General features: G+C 50.7%; 1 protein-coding gene and 32 non-coding genes across 33 annotated transcripts; all 33 read right to left on the bottom strand.

Annotated features, from left to right (window-relative positions):
- Positions 1-403: 403 nt before the first annotated feature.
- On the bottom strand, positions 404-22,986 carry LOC121834299. Its single transcript, XM_042288077.1, has 3 exons — positions 22,113-22,986; positions 666-1,358; positions 404-450 (listed from the first exon to the last, which is right to left on the bottom strand). The coding sequence occupies exons 1-3, from the start codon at positions 22,984-22,986 to the stop codon at positions 404-406; spliced, it is 1,614 nt and encodes a 537-aa protein (XP_042144011.1).
- On the bottom strand, positions 1,691-1,762 carry Trnad-guc. The gene has a single exon. It is a non-coding gene; the product is annotated as a tRNA-Asp (tRNA).
- Trnad-guc lies at positions 1,856-1,927 on the bottom strand. The gene has a single exon. It is a non-coding gene; the product is annotated as a tRNA-Asp (tRNA).
- On the bottom strand, positions 6,880-6,951 carry Trnad-guc. Its single transcript has one exon. It is a non-coding gene; the product is annotated as a tRNA-Asp (tRNA).
- Positions 7,045-7,116, bottom strand: Trnad-guc. The gene has a single exon. It is a non-coding gene; the product is annotated as a tRNA-Asp (tRNA).
- Positions 12,013-12,084, bottom strand: Trnad-guc. Its single transcript has one exon. It is a non-coding gene; the product is annotated as a tRNA-Asp (tRNA).
- Positions 12,178-12,249, bottom strand: Trnad-guc. Its single transcript has one exon. It is a non-coding gene; the product is annotated as a tRNA-Asp (tRNA).
- On the bottom strand, positions 12,346-12,417 carry Trnad-guc. The gene has a single exon. It is a non-coding gene; the product is annotated as a tRNA-Asp (tRNA).
- On the bottom strand, positions 12,674-12,745 carry Trnad-guc. The gene has a single exon. It is a non-coding gene; the product is annotated as a tRNA-Asp (tRNA).
- On the bottom strand, positions 12,840-12,911 carry Trnad-guc. Its single transcript has one exon. It is a non-coding gene; the product is annotated as a tRNA-Asp (tRNA).
- Positions 13,004-13,075, bottom strand: Trnad-guc. Its single transcript has one exon. It is a non-coding gene; the product is annotated as a tRNA-Asp (tRNA).
- On the bottom strand, positions 13,169-13,240 carry Trnad-guc. Its single transcript has one exon. It is a non-coding gene; the product is annotated as a tRNA-Asp (tRNA).
- Trnad-guc lies at positions 13,662-13,733 on the bottom strand. Its single transcript has one exon. It is a non-coding gene; the product is annotated as a tRNA-Asp (tRNA).
- Trnad-guc lies at positions 13,826-13,897 on the bottom strand. The gene has a single exon. It is a non-coding gene; the product is annotated as a tRNA-Asp (tRNA).
- On the bottom strand, positions 13,989-14,060 carry Trnad-guc. The gene has a single exon. It is a non-coding gene; the product is annotated as a tRNA-Asp (tRNA).
- Positions 14,481-14,552, bottom strand: Trnad-guc. Its single transcript has one exon. It is a non-coding gene; the product is annotated as a tRNA-Asp (tRNA).
- Trnad-guc lies at positions 14,645-14,716 on the bottom strand. Its single transcript has one exon. It is a non-coding gene; the product is annotated as a tRNA-Asp (tRNA).
- Positions 14,810-14,881, bottom strand: Trnad-guc. Its single transcript has one exon. It is a non-coding gene; the product is annotated as a tRNA-Asp (tRNA).
- On the bottom strand, positions 15,139-15,210 carry Trnad-guc. The gene has a single exon. It is a non-coding gene; the product is annotated as a tRNA-Asp (tRNA).
- On the bottom strand, positions 15,305-15,376 carry Trnad-guc. The gene has a single exon. It is a non-coding gene; the product is annotated as a tRNA-Asp (tRNA).
- Positions 15,469-15,540, bottom strand: Trnad-guc. The gene has a single exon. It is a non-coding gene; the product is annotated as a tRNA-Asp (tRNA).
- On the bottom strand, positions 15,634-15,705 carry Trnad-guc. The gene has a single exon. It is a non-coding gene; the product is annotated as a tRNA-Asp (tRNA).
- On the bottom strand, positions 16,127-16,198 carry Trnad-guc. Its single transcript has one exon. It is a non-coding gene; the product is annotated as a tRNA-Asp (tRNA).
- Positions 16,293-16,364, bottom strand: Trnad-guc. Its single transcript has one exon. It is a non-coding gene; the product is annotated as a tRNA-Asp (tRNA).
- Positions 16,457-16,528, bottom strand: Trnad-guc. The gene has a single exon. It is a non-coding gene; the product is annotated as a tRNA-Asp (tRNA).
- On the bottom strand, positions 16,622-16,693 carry Trnad-guc. The gene has a single exon. It is a non-coding gene; the product is annotated as a tRNA-Asp (tRNA).
- On the bottom strand, positions 16,951-17,022 carry Trnad-guc. Its single transcript has one exon. It is a non-coding gene; the product is annotated as a tRNA-Asp (tRNA).
- Trnad-guc lies at positions 17,116-17,187 on the bottom strand. The gene has a single exon. It is a non-coding gene; the product is annotated as a tRNA-Asp (tRNA).
- Trnad-guc lies at positions 17,280-17,351 on the bottom strand. Its single transcript has one exon. It is a non-coding gene; the product is annotated as a tRNA-Asp (tRNA).
- On the bottom strand, positions 17,445-17,516 carry Trnad-guc. The gene has a single exon. It is a non-coding gene; the product is annotated as a tRNA-Asp (tRNA).
- Trnad-guc lies at positions 17,671-17,742 on the bottom strand. The gene has a single exon. It is a non-coding gene; the product is annotated as a tRNA-Asp (tRNA).
- On the bottom strand, positions 17,836-17,907 carry Trnad-guc. Its single transcript has one exon. It is a non-coding gene; the product is annotated as a tRNA-Asp (tRNA).
- Positions 18,003-18,074, bottom strand: Trnad-guc. Its single transcript has one exon. It is a non-coding gene; the product is annotated as a tRNA-Asp (tRNA).
- Positions 22,987-23,033: the final 47 nt, after the last annotated feature.

The raw sequence follows: 23,033 nt of genomic DNA, 5'->3' as shown, positions 1-23,033 counted from the left end.
ACCTTTGTCTCTTGGACAGCGACTACGTCAAGGTCGTTTTCCAGGAAAAGGCGGCTCAGCTGGTACTGCCGCCGCCTTGCTCCCAGGCCTCGCACGTTCAGCGTAGCGACGCGAAGCGCTGTCTCAAGGCTTACTGCCATCAAAAACTAGATCAAACGGGCCGCATGGTGCACAGCTCAAGTCGCTGAAAAACGACGACAGACTCACAGTCCCGGTGTGCCGCCCGGTGGGTCCGACGAGAGAGTTCGCCGAAAGTTCGGGCCACAAAGCGGCGGCACGAGGACATCGTCCCCTCAAAGTATTGTCGGTTTCCAGTCCGAGAAGAGGTGCCCAACAAAAAACGGGTTATCGCACCTACGGGGGTGGTGTCGCCGGTGGTCGCCTCTCCGGAGGGATGTTGGGCTTAGGCTTGGGGCTTGCCCGACGCACAGGAGTCGCTTTTCGGGGCGGCTCCTCGGGAAGGACCGCACTTACGATTAGACCTTCGTCGACGTCTTCGCGAGCCCGCTTGGCGACTGCGCCGCTGGAGCCTGCCTCCCCGACACTCATGGCTTCCGACTCCTCGCTGGGCGTCGCCGCCACAGCCGAAACTGCGGTCTCTGTGACACCTTTCGAAGCAGGGGTACCGTCCACAGGCAGCGCCTCAGGATGACGGCGTCGCTCACCGTCGTTCCCGCTGTCGGCTCTGTCCCCGGCGGAAAGCCCGGTGGGCGTCGCCTCTGTAGGAGGCTCGCCACCTTCGCCTCCGGCTGCTTCTTGGGACTCGACCACATCCATGAGTAGCTCGGACGTGTCTTCATTCCCCACGGGCCCCGTGACGCTAGCGTACGTCCTTATGCACTGGCTGTCTTCGTGGCCGAAGCGCCGACAGAGAGCACAACGCGGCACACGACACTCTCGACGAATGTGGCCTTTCCCTCGGCACCGAAGGCAGAGCGGCGCCCTGCCCGGTACAACCACGAGCGCCAGGTCCCCAGCGACGCGCAGCTGATGAGGGAGGGAGTCCACGGTGAGTCCGGCCTTGAGCCTGATGGACACCGAGCGCGTCGTGGACAACATGCCGGCGCACCCCTGGGCCCGCCACACGTCTCTGGCGACTTCCGTCACCTTTCCGTAGGGCGCCAAGGCCACTCGCACTTCGTCGTCCGGGACGTGGTGCAGCAGCCAGTGGAGCTTCAGCCGCGTGTCCTGGTTGCTTGGGTCGACAACGACGCACCGTCCTTCCTTGACTGTGAAATCCCCGGCGGCGAGCAGTTTTTTCTTGCCCTCGACACTCTTGAAGGTGACGGCCCAAACGTGGTTGTACTGGTACGCCCCCAAGGCGACCACCTCGGGGAGCAGCGCCAGGCCAACCAGGGCGTCACGAAAATGTTCCATACGGTATGGCCTCATGGTCACATCGGCGTGCAAAAAAGCAGTATTCAAAATGGTTGTACCTGTTGGAAGCGTTGGCAGGATAACTTGGTAGTCCTGTTCGGCAGAAGCCATGTTCCTGTTACCGCGGCCAGCGGCCGCTGAACCCGCTCCGACGGAGCTCATGCTCACACGTCCTTTCGCTTCGGCGGCCGGAAGTGGAATCTATACTAACGAGGAGAGACGGGAATAGCGGGACGGGAACTCTACCGCAACCTGGACTTTTCAATAAAGGAAAAAAAAAAAAATGTGGGGGTAAAAAAAAAAAAAAATTATGCTCCCCGTCGGGGAATCGAACCCCGGTCTCCCGCGTGACAGGCGGGGATACTGACCACTATACTAACGAGGAGAGACGGGAATAGCGGGACGGGAACTCTACCGCAACCTGGACTTTTCAATAAAGGAAAAAAAAAATGTGGGGGTAAAAAAAAAAAAAATTATGCTCCCCGTCGGGGAATCGAACCCCGGTCTCCCGCGTGACAGGCGGGGATACTGACCACTATACTAACGAGGATTTTTTTTTTCTTTATTCAGCGATTTAAAACAATAAAAACGACTACCCAGCACTTGTAGGCAGCCGTACAATTAAAATTCTTTCATTCTCATCACATCATCAAATAGGTTTGCCCATTCCGGCAAACTCTCACTGTATTCATAGACACTCTTCACCTGGGTTACCAGTTCAACCAAAAATGCTCTTGCCCCTTTTGGCGGGTGCTCGGCATGTCTGACCGACATGCGAGATTTCCAGAGACTGAATATTGCTAGCAGCATAAAAAGATCATAGGGAACATTATCTTCACGTTCAACAGCCAGAAAACGTATATTATAGGATGTTATGACTAATTCTTTCTTCAAAGTCCTCTTGAGAACATCCCATAGAAAAACAGCGTCCCAGCAGTACAAAAAGGAGTGCTCTACTGTTTCCGGGACTTTACATAGTGGGCAGTTAACGCCCCCAGGAACAGGCAAACCTCTTTCCCAAAGCCAGGTTTTTACCGGCAGCGTTTCAGAATGCAGGCGAAAGAAAAAAGATTTTGCGGATGGAGGTATTCTCATCTTCTTAACTCGACATAACACATCATTTCCAGGTCCGTTTTCATATAGTGAACGATAAACAGGTACAGGAAAAACACTTTCTAGTAAGTGTCGGTACAGGGTCCGCCTTTTAACGGTGGCCAAGTATTCCAAAGAGTACCGTACACTCAAAAAACGAAAGGCGGCAACTACTTCCTTAACAAACCCAACCATCTTTGCTGGGGAACCGATAACGGACGATACAAAAAATTCTGGCAAATGACTGGTAAGTTTCGTTTGAAACATGACTTGTAATAATGGGTGTCTCTGGTCTCTCATAAAAATAAAACGCGATACTAACTGCCTAAGAAACAAATGAGACAGCCCAAGACCGCCTTTGAGCGGACGAAGAAAAAGGTTATCTCGTCGCATCGGTTCTCCAGCACATTGCCAAATGAACAGCGCAAAAACTCTATGCATTTTTTGAATATTGCAGCGCGCACAGTATAGCACTTGCAAAACGTACCAAAGCTTCGCGGTTAAAAAAATATTACAAGCAGAAGCCCTGGTGAAAATAGACATGTTACGACCCCTCCATTTCCTCGTGCGTTCCTTCAAATCCTCTATCACACCTTCCCAGTAGGGCGAACTCTTTTCCATGTGATCCAGAGGAGCTCCCAGGTATCTACCCGGGGAACATGTCCAATGAATCCCCTCAAAAAAAACCGGCGCATCGCCCCCCTGCCCGTACCATATCCCGAGACATTTATTTTTGTTAATACTAGCACCTGTAGCATCACAGAAACTTTTGCACAAATCTAAAACTTTTGAAATGCTAGTCTTGTCCTGGCAGAAAAAAGCAACATCATCAGCATATGCCAGTACTTTCACTTCCACGTTCCCCATTGTGTACCCCTCAACGTGCTCGCTTCTGATAACACTTAGACAGAGCGGCTCAAGGTAGAGACAAAATAATAAAGAAGACATGGGACACCCCTGTCGCACAGAAGATAGGAGATTAATCATTTCTGACAAGGAATTGTTAATGACAAGACGCGTCGTACAACCTGAGTACGCCATCTTGACTCCTTCAAAAACAATGTTACCTACATTGGCTTTATTTAGAACCTCCCACAGCACCCGGTGGCATACTCTGTCAAACGCCTTTTCCAGGTCAATTTGAATCATCGCTACCTGGCTTCCCTCTGCTCGAGAGTTTTCGAGAATAGTCCTCGCGACATGAATGTTCGTTTGAATTGCCCTCCCTTTAATTCCACAGGTCTGATGGTCCCCAACTAACTGGCATATAACGTGCTGAAGTCGTCTCGCCAACACCTTCGCAAAGATCTTATAGTCTACGTTGCTCAACGCAATAGGACGGTAGCTCGATACCTTACGTCTCTGGGCTTCGTCTTTAGACTTGGGGATCAGTATCGTGTGCGATTGTAGGAACGAGGGCGGAAGCGCTTGACGTCGATAAGCCTCACGGATTACTTCGAAAAGGAAGACCGACAACTGGTCTCTGAAATGCTGATAGAATTCAGCGCAGAGGCCGTCTGGACCTGGCGTTTTATGAGCAGCGAGGCTCTCAATGGCTCGGTCAATCTCCGACTTTGTGATGGGTTGTTCCATCCAGTCCTTTGTTTCTGTGGATAGCTCAGGTGCTATCTGGAGAAGACCTTTCAAGGCGGCTGTTTCTTTCGGCTCACCTTTGTCTCCAAAGAGGTTCGTGTAATGTGCAACAAATGCTCTTTGAATGCCGTCTTTGTCCTTGCAGATGACGCCTTCATGGTCCAAAACGGTTATCTCTTTTGCCAGCGCAAAGCATCTTTCATCCGCCAGTGCTCGCTTTGTGGGCTGTTCGCCGAGCAAAAACTTCTCCGCCCTCGCCCGCACAACCGCACCGCGATACCGATTATTTTGAAAACGTTGCAATTCACGCTTAACTACCTTTATCTCTTCAGCGTATCTACCAGGGCACTCGCTATCGTCTTTGAGAAGCGCGAGCAAGTACTGCTGCAAACCATTTTCTTCTTTCTTTGATACGTAGTTGGCGATGGACGACTTTTCTATAGCTAACAATTTAACCTCCTCTTTAAATAATTCCCACTTCTCAGTGAAACTTAAGTATTTATTTTCGCCTAGTTTATCTAAAATATTAATCACTCCATCAGTAAAGCTTTTATCCTTGAGGAGGTTGACATTAAATTTCCAGAGACTCCAGCTAAATTTTCGTGACGATTTACTTTTTTTTCCAACCGTTACGCCTACGAGACAGTGATCGCTGAAAAACACAGGTTTGACAGAGTATGCCACTGTAATAGGGCCTAATTCCGCGGACACATATATGCGATCTAATCGCGCATGCGATGACTGCTGAAAGTGGGTGAAACGAAGTTCCTCACGTTCGACGTGCATATCCGCGACGTCGGTCAACAAATACTCATCCAAAATATCTCTTAACAAGGTACTACTACTATCGCTAGGCGATTTCGCTGATGCCCTATCTCGGACATTACATACACAATTAAAATCTCCTAAAAAAATCATATATTTTTCGCAATTAATATATTCTGTTATCTGACGAAAAAAAAGCTCTCTCTCACAGTTTCTGTTTGGGGCGTAAATACACAATACACGCCACTGCAAACCCCCCAGCAAAAAGTCACAAAAAATCAGGCGACCCCCACTATCTGTAGTGACCTTAAGGTCAGTAAGCGCAATACGCTTCGAAAGAAACAAAAAACATCCCGCGGATGTACCGACAGCATGGCTGACACACACTTCGTACGCACTTAAAAATGGTCTTAATGCGAGTGCAATTTGATCGTCCTCGTGCATTTTTGTTTCTTGGACGGCAAGGATATCGATATTTTCCTCGTTTAAAAGCCTTTGCACCTGGTATTGTTTTTTTCTAGAGTTAAACCCTCGCACATTCAATGTGGCGCAACGAAAGGGTTGGTAACGTTCAGGTGTCATTTAAGAAAAGGGCTTTTAAACGATCCTTCGCCAAAAGGAAAGGTTCACCCGTTTAAACCAGTTTTATAACTAAGCACATACGAAAGGGCCTGAGTGTCATTCACTCACAACGAGTCCTTGCGCTGGCGACCATCCGCGGGGATGCGGGGCTTGGGCGGTGCTCTTCGGTGCTTCTTGGGTCCCATGTGGTGCCAGGGCAGTTCGCCCCCGCCTTCGTCTTCGGGAGCGGTCTCGGCGAGAGCATCGTCCAGCTGCCGCTTGCCAGCCAGGATGGCTTCGGCATCCATGGCTTCCGTTCTGCTGTCGTCTTCCTGGGGCTGCTGGTCGTCCCCGGCGTTGGCCCCGGACGTTACCGGACTCTGCGTCGTCTGGGAGGAGGGCTGGGTGGTGCTAGCCGCATTTCTCCCAGACTCAGCGGTCGACGCTAGTGGTAGGCGTTGCACTCGGGTGGATGCCTCGACCCGAGTGGCCGGGCAGACGTCCGGGCTCGTGTCCTTGGGATCTGCGGTGGGGGGTGTGATTCCTCCGGCCGCGTCTTCCGCCTCCGCCTCGTCCATTTGCAGGTCGCTCGTATCGTCGTCCACCCGTTTTTGCGCTATGGTAGCGTAAGTGCGGACGCAGTCTGCACTCTCGTGGCCAAACCGGTGGCACTCCGTGCACCGAGGGACGTGGCAGTCTCTCCTGATGTGCCCCTTGCGTCGACAGCGGAGGCACAGAGGAGCTCGTCCGGGAACTAGCACGAGGACTTTGCACCCCTCGAGACGAATCTCATGAGGGATGTCATCCACCGTGACGCCGTCTCTCAGGGTCATCTGGACGACCCTCGTGTTGGTCTCGACGCCCTCGAAGCCTCTCTCGCGGAAGTGTTCCCGGCTGACGTCCGAGACCTTCCCGTAGCGCTCGAGTTCTCGACGTACCTGGCAACTGGACACGTCGTAAGGGACCCAGTGAAGCCGCAACTTGACCTCGGTGTTGGCGGGGTCAAGGACCAGGCACCGCCCACCTTTCACTCGCAGCTCCTTGGCGTCGAGTAGGCACTGCTTCGCTGCCAACGTGTGCATGCGAAGCATCCACACGTGGTTCATCTGGTGGGCACCCGCCGACGCCAACTCGGGAAGCACCTTCAAACGCAGAAGTTCCTCTCGAAAATCTTGAATGCGATACGGCCGGTTGCGGACGTCGCAATGTAAAAAAACAGAATTTTTAGCGATGTATCCGTTGGGCAGGGGTGGCAAAATAATCTTATAGTCAGCGGAGCCTTCAACATCAGATAAGCCACGGCCAGATACGGCCGCTGATACCGCTCCTTGGGAGCTCGTCATCGTGCGTCCGAACACTTCGGTGGTCGGCCACAGACTATCCTATACTAACGAGGAGAGACGGGAATAGCGGGACGGGAACTCTACCGCAACCTGGACTTTTCAATAAAGGAAAAAAAAAAAATGTGGGGGTAAAAAAAAAAAAATTATGCTCCCCGTCGGGGAATCGAACCCCGGTCTCCCGCGTGACAGGCGGGGATACTGACCACTATACTAACGAGGAGAGACGGGAATAGCGGGACGGGAACTCTACCGCAACCTGGACTTTTCAATAAAGGAAAAAAAAAATGTGGGGGTAAAAAAAAAAAAAATTATGCTCCCCGTCGGGGAATCGAACCCCGGTCTCCCGCGTGACAGGCGGGGATACTGACCACTATACTAACGAGGATTTTTTTTTTTTTCTTTATTGCCTGGTTTAAACAGAGCATGAAACACCAACACATACACTCAGAGCATTGCTAAAATCGCCGGCCACTCCTTGGCTGGCGCGGGTGGATTAAAAAGGTTTTAAAGCAACCAGCTCGTCCAAAACGGGGAGCCATTCAGGCTGCTCCCTCTGCGCTTTGTACATCGCCCTTATATGCACAACACTCTCCACGAAGTACTCTCGGACTGGACGCGCATCCACGTCCGCGTGACGCACAGCCATCCGCGTTCGCCAAATACTATGGAGGCTCAAAACCATGAACATATCATAGGGCACGCTGCCGCTCTTGTCGACCGGAAGGAAACGAATGCCGCGGGGTGAAACAGGAAGATCCTTTTTTAAAGTGCGCTGAAGGATGTCCCAATGGAATATGGCATCCCAGCAGTCGAGGAATATATGTTCTACGGTCTCAGGTTTACGGCATAACAGGCAATTGGTCGTCCAGGGAACAAAAAGACCCCTTTCCTGAAGCCAGGTTTTAACGGGCAGCGTGCCGCTATGTAGCTGGAAAAAAAAACTCTTTGCGGACGGTCGAATCGGCATTCTTTTGACCCTTTTCAGCACATCGCTACCAATGTCCGCACAGTACAATGAACGGTACAGAGGAACAGGCAAAACCGTGTCCACCAGGTCTTTGTACAAACGCTTTCGCGGCACCAAACTCAAATATTCTAATGAAAAGCGCACCTTCAGAAATCTAAAAGCCAAAACTACTTCACGCAGAAAACCTTGGATCCTCCCGCATTTCACATTGTCAGAAGACACAACAAATTCAGGCAATGCACTACTCAACCTTACTTGCACAACATTGCGTAGAAATGGATTTCTCAGGTCACGCAAAAAAATAAATCTAGATACCACCTGCCGTAAGAACAAATGAACCAGGCCGAGACCGCCACTTTTAACTGAACGAAACAGGTTTGTACGACTGGTGCGTTCCCACACCGAACCCCAAACAAAGACCGCAAACACTCTATGGATTTTCTGAACACCGGCTCTCGACATGCACAACACCTGCAGCACATACCATATTTTAGCCACAATAAACAAGTTACAGACCGTTGCGCGAGCAAACATCGAAAAACCGTGTCCCCTCCACTTAAGTGTCTTCGTTCGAGCCTGTTCCGCTTCGTCTCTCCAATACTGTCTTGTGTCTTGGTAATGCTCGAGTGGCACCCCGAGATACTTAACAGGTGCACGAACCCACTGAACATTCTCAAAGACTGCTGGCTTGCTTTCCCAGCTACCGTGCCAAAATCCTAGGCACTTGCTCCAGTTAATGGTGCTTCCCGACAGCTTACAAAAACAAGCAGCTTCTTTGACAACCTCACGTATACTATCGGTGTCATCACAAAAAACGGCGATGTCATCCGCGTAAGAGAGAACCTTGACCTCACATGAGGTCAAGCGAAAGCCGCGTATTTTCTCGTTCTGAATAAGCTTTAAACAAAACGGTTCTAGGTACATTGCGAACAACAAGGGTGACAACGGACACCCTTGCCTGACCGAGGACCGGACTTTAAAACTTTCGGTTACATTTTTGTTAACAATGACACTAGTAGAACACTCCGCGTAAGCCATTTTAACACCTTCTAAAAGCACTGAACCAACATTGGCATGTTCTAAGATGCAAAAAAGAACCTCATGCGAGACACGGTCAAAAGCCTTTTCTAAGTCCAGCTGTAGCATAGCAACGCGGCCTTCAAGTGCGTCGCAACATTCTAGAATACTTCTGGCCACGTGAATGTTGGTGGCTATCGTTCTTCCCTTGATGCCACATGTTTGATGGGGGCCTACAATTATTGTTATTACAGCTTGCAGTCTCCTGGCCAAAACTTTCATAACAATTTTATAATCAACGTTAGTCAGGCTAATCGGTCGATAAGCCCCTACCGATAATAGTTTTGAAGGTTCATCAGTTTTGGGTATCAGGACAATATGCGACCGTCGAAAAGACGGGGGCATTTGCTTTACCGCGTAAGCTTCCGTGACTACACGGTGCAGAGCCTCGGCCACCTCAACTTTAAACGCCTTGTAGAAGGCCGCGCCTAGGCCATCAGGCCCAGGGGACTTTCCTGGGCTTAGCTCATCGATAGCTCTTTCTATCTCACGGGTGGAAATCGGTGCCTCGAGACTAGTTTTCACTTCGTCATCCAACGTGGGCATCAGCGGAAGAAACACGCTTTGGAACCCTTCCTTGATATGTCTTCTCTTCCCCAGGAGATCACGATAATGCTCAACAAAGGCACGTTCTATTATTTTCTTGTCATCGGTCACTGTATTTTTGTACTCTATTTCCTTTATCTCATTTTGTCGGGCGTATCTTTTTTCATCAGCAAGGGAGCGCCTGGTTGGTATTTCGCCCGCCCACAATCTTTCGGTGCGAGCTCTTATGACCGCGCCACGGTAACGTTCTGCGTCGATAAGCTCAAGTTGGCTTTTGACTTGTCTGATTTCCTTAGTCATCTTTCCTGGTTGCGTGCTTTCGGCGCTTAGCAGGAAATCTAATTGGCACTGGAGTTCCCTTTCATTTTGTGTTTCGCGATGTCGCAGAAAAGTTGCTCGCTCAATCGCGCTAATTTTAATTTTCTCTTTAAATTCCTCCCACGTAGCATGAAAGCTGCTAGCTTCAGCTGTAAGCATTTTTTTTAAACTTTCATTAACACCCCTTACAAACGTTTCGTCTTGCAGGAGCTTGACATTAAATTTCCACAGGTCCCAGTTAAAGCGCGACTTCGTGACTTTCGCACCCAATGTGACCATGACCATGCAGTGGTCGCTAAAAGAAATGTTTTTAACTTCGTAATTTTCAATCAACGGAACGAGACCCGCCGATAAGTATACTCTGTCCAGCCTCGCGTGGCTTTCACCTTGAAAGTGCGTGAACTGAGGGAAATTAACGTTAGATAAAACATTCGCGGCGTCTTCCAGATTGAACTCTTGTACAACCGTGTTCAAAAAAAGCGCACTCTGATCGCGAACCGGCGAGTTTTGCACCCTGTCCTGTGGGGCACAAACACAATTAAAATCACCCATTAAAATTACGAACCTTTCACAGTTAACGTAACGGGCAACGCGCTCAAAATACATGCGGCGGTCATTTTCTTGGTTAGGAGCGTACACGCATACTATCCGCCATTGGAACCCGGAAAAAGTAAAATCACAAACAATTAACCGACCAGTTTCGCAGACAATTACAGTTTCTTCTACTATACCCAAAGAATTCCTAAGAAATAAAGCACAGCCTCCCGAAGTGCCAACGGAGTGGCACACGCATACATTGTAACGCGACCTGAAAGGTTGCACCATGCGACCCGTTTGCTCTTCGCTTTCAACCTTCGTTTCTTGGACAGCGAGGATGTCTAGATCGTTCTCTAGGCACAGGCGGCTTAGCTGATATTGCCGCCTCCTCGCTGCCAGGCCTCTAACGTTTAGCGTGGCCACGCGAAGGGCTGTTTTAAGTCGTACTGCCATCTAGGAGCTAGGGCACACTCATCGCACGGTGCGTACCTTCGGTTTGCCGAGCCCTCGCGACTACGAAGACGGTGTTGCTGGCGGTCTCCGGTCCGGCGGGATGTTGGGCTTCGGCTTGAAGCTCGATCGACGTACCGAGGCCGTCTTTAAAGGCGGCTCGTCCGAGATGACCGCGCTGGAAGCACTTCCCCCGTCGTCGTTCGGTTCACGTACCCTCTTGGCGACAGCACCGCTGGCGCTTGCTTCCCCGACGTCCATGGTCTCGGGCCCTTTGCTGGTTGCCGCCACGGGAGTTGAGGCCGTGTCTCGGTTAGCGCCTTCGTCAACGGGTTCATTTGCCGGAGCATTTGGCGACGACGGCTCGCTGCAGCGTTGTGGCCCGGCGCCTTTCGCAGAGGCTTCGGAAGGAGGGGGCGTTGCCTCGGCAAGCAGCTCGTTACCTCCCCCCTCTGCGGCTGCCTCAGCATCGACCTCGTCCATGATGTGATCAGCCGTCGGGTCGCTTCCCACGGGCCCTGCTACGCTCGCGTAGGACCGGACACACTGGCTCTCGTCGTGGCCGAAGCGTCTACAGAGCGTACAGCGCGGCACCCGGCACTCTCGTCGAATATGACCCGTGCTCCGGCACCGAAGGCAGAGAGGCGCCCGGCCAGGAACCACGACGAGCGCCAGGTCCCCCGCGACGCGTAGCTGGTGGGGGAGGTCCTCCACCGTGACGCCTACCTTGAGCCTGAGGGAGACCGAGCGCGTCGTCGACTCCATATCAGCACAGCCAGGCACACGCCACTTGTCCCGGGTAACCTCCGTCACTTTTCCGTACGGGGCCAGGGCTGCCCGCACTTCGTCATCCTTGACGTTGTGCAGCACCCAGTGAAGTTTCAGCCGTGTGTCCTGATTGGTAGGGTCGACGACGACGCATCGGCTTTCCTTGACGGTGAAGTCAGCGGCGTTCAGCATCCTCTTCTTCCCCTCGGCGCTCTTAAAGGTGACGGCCCACACGTGGTTCATTTGGTACGCCCCCAGGGCCGTCACCTCGGGGAGCAGTGCCAAACGAGCCAGGGCGTCTCGGAAGTGTTCCATGCGGTAGGGCCTGGCTTTTACGTCGCCATGAAGAAAAACTGTATTCAGAACGGCAGAACCTGTCGGCAGAGTCGGCAAAATTACTTGATAATCGTTCGACACAGTCATCCTGTCACCGCGGCCCGCGTGGGCCGCTGATACCGCTCCTGCGGAGCTCAACATTCCGCGTCCGCACGGTTCGGCTGCCGGAAGTGGAATCTACTAACGAGGAGAGACGGGAATAGCTGGATGGGAACTCTACCGCAACCTGGACTTTTCAATAAAGGAAAAAAAAAATGTGGGGGTAAAAAAAAAAAAATTATGCTCCCCGTCGGGGAATCGAACCCCGGTCTCCCGCGTGACAGGCGGGGATACTGACCACTATACTAACGAGGAGAGACGGGAATAACTGGATGGGAACTCTACCGCAACCTGGACTTTTCAATAAAGGGAAAAAAAAAATGTGGGGGTAAAAAAAAAAAAATTATGCTCCCCGTCGGGGAATCGAACCCCGGTCTCCCGCGTGACAGGCGGGGATACTGACCACTATACTAACGAGGAGAGACGGGAATAGCGGGACGGGAACTCTACCGCAACCTGGACTTTTCAATAAAGGAAAAAAAAAAAAAATGTGGGGGTAAAAAAAAAAAAATTATGCTCCCCGTCGGGGAATCGAACCCCGGTCTCCCGCGTGACAGGCGGGGATACTGACCACTATACTAACGAGGAGAGACGGGAATAGCGGGACGGGAACTCTACCGCAACCTGGACTTTTCAATAAAGGGAAAAAAAAAATGTGGGGGTAAAAAAAAAAAATTATGCTCCCCGTCGGGAAATCGAACCCCGGTCTCCCGCGTGACAGGCGGGGATACTGACCACTATACTAACGAGGAGAGACGGGAAGAGCGGGACGGGAACTCTACCGCAACCTGGACTTTTCAATAAAGGAAAAAAAAAATGTGGGGGTAAAAAAAAAAAAATTATGCTCCCCGTCGGGGAATCGAACCCCGGTCTCCCGCGTGACAGGCGGGGATACTGACCACTATACTAACGAGGAGAGACGGGAATAGCGGGACGGGAACTCTACCGCAACCTGGACTTTTCAATAAAGGGAAAAAAAAAAAATGTGGGGGTAAAAAAAAAAAATTATGCTCCCCGTCGGGGAATCGAACCCCGGTCTCCCGCGTGACAGGCGGGGATACTGACCACTATACTAACGAGGAGAGACGGGAATAGCGGGACGGGAACTCTACCGCAACCTGGACTTTTCAATAAAGGAAAAAAAAAATGTGGGGGTAAAAAAAAAAAAATTATGCTCCCCGTCGGGGAATCGAACCCCGGTCTCCCGCGTGACAGGCGGGGATACTGACCACTATACTAACGAGGAGAGACGGGAATAACTGGATGGGAACTCTACCGCAACCTGGACTTTTCAATAAAGGGAAAAAAAAAATGTGGGGGTAAAAAAAAAAAAATTATGCTCCCCGTCGGGGAATCGAACCCCGGTCTCCCGCGTGACAGGCGGGGATACTGACCACTATACTAACGAGGAGAGACGGGAATAACTGGATGGGAACTCTACCGCAACCTGGACTTTTCAATAAAGGAAAAAAAAAATGTGGGGGTAAAAAAAAAAAAATTATGCTCCCCGTCGGGAAATCGAACCCCGGTCTCCCGCGTGACAGGCGGGGATACTGACCACTATACTAACGAGGAGAGACGGGAATAGCGGGACGGGAACTCTACCGCAACCTGGACTTTTCAATAAAGGGAAAAAAAAAATGTGGGGGTAAAAAAAAAAAAATTATGCTCCCCGTCGGGAAATCGAACCCCGGTCTCCCGCGTGACAGGCGGGGATACTGACCACTATACTAACGAGGAGAGACGGGAATAACTGGATGGGAACTCTACCGCAACCTGGACTTTTCAATAAAGGGAAAAAAAAATGTGGGGGTAAAAAAAAAAAAATTATGCTCCCCGTCGGGGAATCGAACCCCGGTCTCCCGCGTGACAGGCGGGGATACTGACCACTATACTAACGAGGAGAGACGGGAAGAGCGGGACGGGAACTCTACCGCAACCTGGACTTTTCAATAAAGGAAAAAAAAAATGTGGGGGTAAAAAAAAAAAAATTATGCTCCCCGTCGGGGAATCGAACCCCGGTCTCCCGCGTGACAGGCGGGGATACTGACCACTATACTAACGAGGAGAGACGGGAATAACTGGATGGGAACTCTACCGCAACCTGGACTTTTCAATAAAGGAAAAAAAAAATGTGGGGGTAAAAAAAAAAAATTATGCTCCCCGTCGGGGAATCGAACCCCGGTCTCCCGCGTGACAGGCGGGGATACTGACCACTATACTAACGAGGAGAGACGGGAATAGCGGGACGGGAACTCTACCGCAACCTGGACTTTTCAATAAAGGAAAAAAAAAATGTGGGGGTAAAAAAAAAAAAATTATGCTCCCCGTCGGGAAATCGAACCCCGGTCTCCCGCGTGACAGGCGGGGATACTGACCACTATACTAACGAGGAGAGACGGGAATAGCGGGACGGGAACTCTACCGCAACCTGGACTTTTCAATAAAGGAAAAAAAAAATGTGGGGGTAAAAAAAAAAAAATTATGCTCCCCGTCGGGAAATCGAACCCCGGTCTCCCGCGTGACAGGCGGGGATACTGACCACTATACTAACGAGGAGAGACGGGAATAACTGGATGGGAACTCTACCGCAACCTGGACTTTTCAATAAAGGGAAAAAAAAATGTGGGGGTAAAAAAAAAAAAATTATGCTCCCCGTCGGGGAATCGAACCCCGGTCTCCCGCGTGACAGGCGGGGATACTGACCACTATACTAACGAGGAGAGACGGGAATAGCGGGACGGGAACTCTACCGCAACCTGGACTTTTCAATAAAGGAAAAAAAAAATGTGGGGGTAAAAAAAAAAAAATTATGCTCCCCGTCGGGGAATCGAACCCCGGTCTCCCGCGTGACAGGCGGGGATACTGACCACTATACTAACGAGGAGAGACGGGAATAACTGGATGGGAACTCTACCGCAACCTGGACTTTTCAATAAAGGGAAAAAAAAAATGTGGGGGTAAAAAAAAAAAAATTATGCTCCCCGTCGGGGAATCGAACCCCGGTCTCCCGCGTGACAGGCGGGGATACTGACCACTATACTAACGAGGAGAGACGGGAATAGCGGGACGGGAACTCTACCGCAACCTGGACTTTTCAATAAAGGGAAAAAAAAAATGTGGGGGTAAAAAAAAAAAAATTATGCTCCCCGTCGGGAAATCGAACCCCGGTCTCCCGCGTGACAGGCGGGGATACTGACCACTATACTAACGAGGAGAGACGGGAATAACTGGATGGGAACTCTACCGCAACCTGGACTTTTCAATAAAGGGAAAAAAAAATGTGGGGGTAAAAAAAAAAAAATTATGCTCCCCGTCGGGGAATCGAACCCCGGTCTCCCGCGTGACAGGCGGGGATACTGACCACTATACTAACGAGGAGAGACGGGAATAGCGGGACGGGAACTCTACCGCAACCTGGACTTTTCAATAAAGAAAAAAAAAAAAATGTGGGGGTAAAAAAAAAAAAATTATGCTCCCCGTCGGGGAATCGAACCCCGGTCTCCCGCGTGACAGGCGGGGATACTGACCACTATACTAACGAGGAGAGACGGGAATAACTGGATGGGAACTCTACCGCAACCTGGACTTTTCAATAAAGGGAAAAAAAAATGTGGGGGTAAAAAAAAAAAAATTATGCTCCCCGTCGGGGAATCGAACCCCGGTCTCCCGCGTGACAGGCGGGGATACTGACCACTATACTAACGAGGAGAGACGGGAATAGCGGGACGGGAACTCTACCGCAACCTGGACTTTTCAATAAAGGGAAAAAAAAAAATGTGGGGGTAAAAAAAAAAAATTATGCTCCCCGTCGGGGAATCGAACCCCGGTCTCCCGCGTGACAGGCGGGGATACTGACCACTATACTAACGAGGAGAGACGGGAATAGCGGGACGGGAACTCTACCGCAACCTGGACTTTTCAATAAAGAAAAAAAAAAAATGTGGGGGTAAAAAAAAAAAAATTATGCTCCCCGTCGGGAAATCGAACCCCGGTCTCCCGCGTGACAGGCGGGGATACTGACCACTATACTAACGAGGAGAGACGGGAATAACTGGATGGGAACTCTACCGCAACCTGGACTTTTCAATAAAGGGAAAAAAAAATGTGGGGGTAAAAAAAAAAAAATTATGCTCCCCGTCGGGAAATCGAACCCCGGTCTCCCGCGTGACAGGCGGGGATACTGACCACTATACTAACGAGGAGAGACGGGAATAACTGGATGGGAACTCTACCGCAACCTGGACTTTTCAATAAAGGGAAAAAAAAATGTGGGGGTAAAAAAAAAAAAATTATGCTCCCCGTCGGGGAATCGAACCCCGGTCTCCCGCGTGACAGGCGGGGATACTGACCACTATACTAACGAGGAGAGACGGGAATAGCGGGACGGGAACTCTACCGCAACCTGGACTTTTCAATAAAGAAAAAAAAAAAAATGTGGGGGTAAAAAAAAAAAAATTATGCTCCCCGTCGGGGAATCGAACCCCGGTCTCCCGCGTGACAGGCGGGGATACTGACCACTATACTAACGAGGAGAGACGGGAATAACTGGATGGGAACTCTACCGCAACCTGGACTTTTCAATAAAGGGAAAAAAAAATGTGGGGGTAAAAAAAAAAAAATTATGCTCCCCGTCGGGGAATCGAACCCCGGTCTCCCGCGTGACAGGCGGGGATACTGACCACTATACTAACGAGGAGAGACGGGAATAGCGGGACGGGAACTCTACCGCAACCTGGACTTTTCAATAAAGGGAAAAAAAAAAATGTGGGGGTAAAAAAAAAAAATTATGCTCCCCGTCGGGGAATCGAACCCCGGTCTCCCGCGTGACAGGCGGGGATACTGACCACTATACTAACGAGGAGAGACGGGAATAGCGGGACGGGAACTCTACCGCAACCTGGACTTTTCAATAAAGAAAAAAAAAAAATGTGGGGGTAAAAAAAAAAAAATTATGCTCCCCGTCGGGAAATCGAACCCCGGTCTCCCGCGTGACAGGCGGGGATACTGACCACTATACTAACGAGGAGAGACGGGAATAACTGGATGGGAACTCTACCGCAACCTGGACTTTTCAATAAAGGGAAAAAAAAATGTGGGGGTAAAAAAAAAAAAATTATGCTCCCCGTCGGGGAATCGAACCCCGGTCTCCCGCGTGACAGGCGGGGATACTGACCACTATACTAACGAGGAGAGACGGGAATAGCGGGACGGGAACTCTACCGCAACCTGGACTTTTCAATAAAGGGAAAAAAAAAAATGTGGGGGTAAAAAAAAAAAATTATGCTCCCCGTCGGGGAATCGAACCCCGGTCTCCCGCGTGACAGGCGGGGATACTGACCACTATACTAACGAGGAGAGACGGGAATAGCGGGACGGGAACTCTACCGCAACCTGGACTTTTCAATAAAGGAAAAAAAAAATGTGGGGGTAAAAAAAAAAAAATTATGCTCCCCGTCGGGGAATCGAACCCCGGTCTCCCGCGTGACAGGCGGGGATACTGACCACTATACTAACGAGGAGAGACGGGAATAACTGGATGGGAACTCTACCGCAACCTGGACTTTTCAATAAAGGGAAAAAAAAAATGTGGGGGTAAAAAAAAAAAAATTATGCTCCCCGTCGGGGAATCGAACCCCGGTCTCCCGCGTGACAGGCGGGGATACTGACCACTATACTAACGAGGAGAGACGGGAATAGCGGGACGGGAACTCTACCGCAACCTGGACTTTTCAATAAAGAAAAAAAAAAAATGTGGGGGTAAAAAAAAAAAAATTATGCTCCCCGTCGGGGAATCGAACCCCGGTCTCCCGCGTGACGTGAAAAAAAAAAAAAATTATGCTCCCCGTCGGGGAATCGAACCCCGGTCTCCCGCGTGACAGGCGGGGATACTGACCACTATACTAACGAGGAGAGACGGGAATAACTGGATGGGAACTCTACCGCAACCTGGACTTTTCAATAAAGGGAAAAAAAAAATGTGGGGGTAAAAAAAAAAAAATTATGCTCCCCGTCGGGGAATCGAACCCCGGTCTCCCGCGTGACAGGCGGGGATACTGACCACTATACTAACGAGGAGAGACGGGAATAGCGGGACGGGAACTCTACCGCAACCTGGACTTTTCAATAAAGGAAAAAAAAAAAAATGTGGGGGTAAAAAAAAAAAAATTATGCTCCCCGTCGGGGAATCGAACCCCGGTCTCCCGCGTGACAGGCGGGGATACTGACCACTATACTAACGAGGATTTTTTTTTTTTTCTTTATTGCCGGTTTGGAACATAAACGTAGTTAAACAATCGCACAAAAATTGGAAGGTTAAAAGCATCCGGCTCGGCCTAGCCGGGGCACATGGTTTAAAAGACTCTCAGGGCGACAAGACTGTCTAACACTGGAATCCAGTCAGGCTGTTCGCTCTGTGCTCTGTACAATTCTCTTAGGTGAACAATATGCTCGATAAAGTAATCCCGCACGGGGCGAGCATCGACATCAGCATGTCGCACAGCCATCCTCGATTTCCACATGCTGTGCAGGGCCAAGGCCATAAACATGTCGTAGGGAACGCCCCCTTCATTTTCTACGGGAAGAAAACGGATGCCATAGGATGACACTGGGAGACTCTTTTTTAAAGTACGTTGCATAATGTCCCAGTGGAATACCGCATCCCAGCAATCCAAGAAAATATGATCGATAGTCTCGGGTTCCCGGCACAAGAGGCAGTTAATCGACCAAGGAACAAAAATGCCTTTTTCTTCAAGCCAGGGCTTAACGGGAAGCGTGCCGGTGTGTAGCTGAAAAAAGAAAGACTTCACGGTTGGCCTTACTGGCATCCGTTTAACTCTTTTGAGGACATCCTGGCCCGGGCCCTCACAGAAAAAAGACCTGTACAAAGGCACGGGGAAGACCACCTCGACTAAGTCTTTGTACAGGCGCTTTCGTGTAACTTCGCTTAAGTACTCCAACGAAAATCGAACCTTGAGAAAATGGAAAGCCAAAATCACTTCGCGCAGAAAACCTCGAACCCGCGTACATCTGACATCACTCGAGGTCACAACAAACTCAGACAATGCATTACGGAGCCTAACTTGTAATACAGTCCGCAGAAAAGGATCCCCCTGATCCCGCAGGAACATAAATCTTGACACCACTTGTCGCAGAAACAGATGAGCCAGTCCTAGCCCGCCACTTTTCACAGAGCGGAACAAATTTGTACGACCGGTGCGCTCCCACACCGACCCCCACACAAAAATCGCGAACACTCGGTGAAACTTTTGAACGCTTACTCTAGACATACACAAAGCCTGGAGCACGTACCAGACTTTAGCAACGATAAACAAATTACAAACTGTGGAGCGGGCAAACATGGAAAGATTTAGACCCCCCCACTTTGCCGTATTATCCCGAGCCCTCTCGACTTCTTCCCTCCAGTACTCAGTAGAATCGCGGTAGTGCTCAAGCGGCACTCCGAGGTACCTGCCCGGCAAACAAGACCAAGTAACTCTTTCAAAAACAGCTGGTGTACTTTCCCAGCTACCATGCCAGTAGCCCACGCATTTATCCCAATTGATAACACTGCCCGAAAATTTACAAAAATTAAGCGCTTCTTTGACCACCTCGCAAACACTTTCTTTGTCGTCGCAGAAGACAGCAACGTCGTCTGCGTACGAAAGTACCTTGATTTCACTCGACAACAGCCTAAAACCGCGTATTCTTTCATTGAAAAGAAGTTTTAAACAAAAAGGCTCTAAATAGAGAGCAAACAACAATGGCGATAATGGGCATCCTTGCCGTACCGAGGAGAGTACTTGAAAACTTTCAGTAACTTTCTTATTAACAATCACACTCGCAAAACACTCCGCGTAGGACATTTTAACCCATTCCAACAATAAAAACCCAACGTTCACGTGCTCTAAAATACAAAAAAGGACGTCGTGTGCTACTCTATCGAACGCCTTTTCGAAATCAAGCTGCAACATGGCTACGCGACCTTCGAAAGCATCACAACATTCCAAGATGCTTCTTGCTACGTGTATGTTAGTTGTAATCGTTCGCCCCTTGATGCCACATGTTTGGTGGGGCCCGACGATAGATTTTATTACACCTTGCAGCCTTCGCGCTAAGACCTTCAGGACGATTTTATAGTCAACGTTTGTTAGGCTAATGGGACGGTAGGACTTAACAGACAACAGTTTCGCGGGATCATCACTTTTGGGGATTAATACTATATGCGTTTTCTGGAAGGATGGAGGCACTGCTTTTCTATCGTACGCCTCCGCTATCGTGCGGTGCAGGACCTCCGCCACATCGGCTTTGAAAGCCTTGTAGAAGGCGGCACCTAAGCCGTCGGGACCGGGCGATTTCCCTGGATTCAGTTCGTCGATAGCCTTCTCTATTTCTCTCACGCTAATCGGTGCCTCAAGGTCGGCTTTAATTTCGTCATCTAATTTTGGCATGAGTGGCAAAAGGACGCTGGCAAATCCTTCTTCCACGTGTCTGCGGCGACCCAAAAGATTTTGATAATATTCCACGAAGGCGCGTTCGATGGTCTTTTTATCGCGAGTCACCACGGCCCCATGCTCTATTTCTTTTATTTCATTTTGCGTCGCATATCTTTTTTCATTCCCAAGTGAACGCTTCGTCGGCGTTTCACCCAACCACAGACGTTCGGCGCGGGCTCTTATCACGGCTCCTCTATATTTTTCGACATCGATAAGCTCCAGTTTACTTTTAACTTCTTTTATTTCTCTCGTAAACTTTCCGGGTTGTGCACATTCAACGCTTAAAAGGAAATCTAACTGACACTGTAGCTCTTTTTCTTTTTGCTTTTCCTGGCGGCGTAAGATACACGATCTTTCAATCGCGCTGATTTTGACTTCATCTTTAAAGCGCTCCCACAGTATAACAGAGTTTCCCGACTCAGCCTCCAGCAATTTCCCAATGCTTTGTTTTACCCCGTCCATAAAAATCTCATCTCTTAGTAGCTTATCATTAAATTTCCACAATTCCCAGTTGAACTGCGATTTTGTTTCTTTCGATCCGATTGAAAATATTACCAGACTATGATCACTGAAAGAAACGTGTTTCACTTCGTAATTCTCGCACAGGGGAACCAGGGCTGCGGAGATATACGCTCTGTCTAGCCTCGCGTGACTCTCGCGTTGGAAGTGTGTAAACTGGGGAAAATCTGCCTTCGACAAAACAAACCCGACGTCCTCTAAATTGCACTCCTGCACTAACGAGTTCAAAAATAAAGCACTCTGGTCCCGAAGCGGCAGCTGTCGCGCCCTGTCTTCTATTGCGCAGACGCAGTTAAAATCACCCAAAAAAATAACAAACCTTTCACATTTCAGATAAGATTCAACGCGTTCAAAAAACATTCTTCTATCACTCTCCCGGTTTGGCGCATAAACGCAGATAGCTCGCCACTGCAACCCCGAAAAAGAAAAATCACAAACAATCAAGCGGCCTGATTCACAAACAATCACTGTTTCTTCCACAATTCCCAAAGAATTGCGCAAAAAAAGAGCACAACCCCCTGATGTACCAACGGAGTGGCACACACATACATTGTATCGCGATCTGAAAGGTTGCACCATGCGGTCCGTTTGCTCTTCACTTTCCACCTTTGTCTCTTGGACAGCGACTACGTCAAGGTCGTTTTCCAGGAAAAGGCGGCTCAGCTGGTACTGCCGCCGCCTTGCTCCCAGGCCTCGCACGTTCAGCGTAGCGACGCGAAGCGCTGTCTCAAGGCTTACTGCCATCAAAAACTAGATCAAACGGGCCGCATGGTGCACAGCTCAAGTCGCTGAAAAACGACGACAGACTCACAGTCCCGGTGTGCCGCCCGGTGGGTCCGACAAGAGAGTTCGCCGAAAGTTCGGGCCACAAAGCGGCGGCACGAGGACATCGTCCCCTCAAAGTCTTGTCGGTTTCCAGTCCGAGAAGAGGTGCCCAACAAAAAACGGGTTATCGCACCTACGGGGGTGGTGTCGCCGGTGGTCGCCTCTCCGGAGGGATGTTGGGCTTAGGCTTGAGGCTTGCCCGACGCACAGGAGTCGCTTTTCGGGGCGGTTCCTCGGGAAGGACCGCACTTACGATTAGACCTTCGTCGACGTCTTCGCGAGCCCGCTTGGGGACTGCGCCGCTGGAGCCTGCCTCCCCGACACTCATGGCTTCCGACTCCTCGCTGGGCGTCGCCGCCACAGCCGAAACTGCGGTCTCTGTGACACCTTTCGAAGCAGGGGTACCGTCCACAGGCAGCGCCTCAGGATGACGGCGTCGCTCACCGTCGTTCCCGCTGTCGGCTCTGTCCCCGGCAGAAAGCCCGGTGGGCGTCGCCTCTGTAGGAGGCTCGCCACCTTCGCCTCCGGCTGCTTCTTGGGACTCGACCACATCCATGAGTAGCTCGGACGTGTCCTCATTCCCCACGGGCCCCGTGACGCTAGCGTACGTCCTTATGCACTGGCTGTCTTCGTGGCCGAAGCGCCGACAGAGAGCACAACGCGGCACACGACACTCTCGACGAATGTGGCCTTTCCCTCGGCACCGAAGGCACAGCGGCGCCCTGCCCGGTACAACCACGAGCGCCAGGTCCCCAGCGACGCGCAGCTGATGAGGGAGGGAGTCAACGGTGAGTCCGGCCTTAAGCCTGATGGACACAGAGCGCGTCGTGGACAACATGCCGGCGCACCCCTGGGCCCGCCACACGTCTCTGGCGACTTCCGTCACCTTTCCGTAGGGCGCCAAGGCCACTCGTACTTCGTCGTCCGGGACGTGGTGCAGCAGCCAGTGGAGCTTCAGCCGCGTGTCCTGGTTGCTTGGGTCGACAACGACGCACCGTCCTTCCTTGACTGTGAAATCCCCGGCGGCGAGCAGTTTTTTCTTGCCCTCGACACTCTTGAAGGTGACGGCCCAAACGTGGTTGTACTGGTACGCCCCCAAGGCGAGCACCTCGGGGAGCAGCGCCAGGCCAACCAGGGCGTCACGAAAATGTTCCAGACGGTATGGCCTCATGGTCACATCGGCGTGCAAAAAAGCAGTATTCAAAATTGTTGTACCTGTTGGAAGCGTTGGCAGGATAACTTGGTAGTCCTGTTCGGCAGAAGCCATGTTCCTGTTACCGCGGCCAGCGGCCGCTGCACCCGCTCCGACGGAGCTCATGCTCACACGTCCTTTCGCTTCGGCGGCCGGAAGTGGAATCACTATAC

The sequence above is a fragment of the Ixodes scapularis genome, unplaced genomic scaffold, assembly GCF_016920785.2.
Source record: "Ixodes scapularis isolate PalLabHiFi unplaced genomic scaffold, ASM1692078v2 ptg001080l_1__unscaffolded, whole genome shotgun sequence".
NCBI classification, from domain to species: Eukaryota; Metazoa; Arthropoda; class Arachnida; order Ixodida; family Ixodidae; genus Ixodes; species Ixodes scapularis.
This window is presented reverse-complemented; position numbering and strand designations above follow the sequence as displayed.

What these genes read in the sequence shown, in the direction of transcription:
- LOC121834299 (XM_042288077.1), bottom strand. Translation starts at nt 22,986, where the DNA reads ATGAGCTCCGTCGGAGCGGGTGCAGCGGCCGCTGGCCGCGGTAACAGG. An exon ending in AGCCGACAGCGGGAACGACG is followed by an intron (nt 1,359 to 22,112) that starts GTGAGCGACGCC and finishes ATTTTCGTGACG; the next exon opens with CCCTGGTTGGCCTGGCGCTG. An exon ending in AGCCGACAGCGGGAACGACG is followed by an intron (nt 451 to 665) that starts GTGAGCGACGCC and finishes CTTCCCGAGGAG; the next exon opens with CCGCCCCGAAAAGCGACTCC.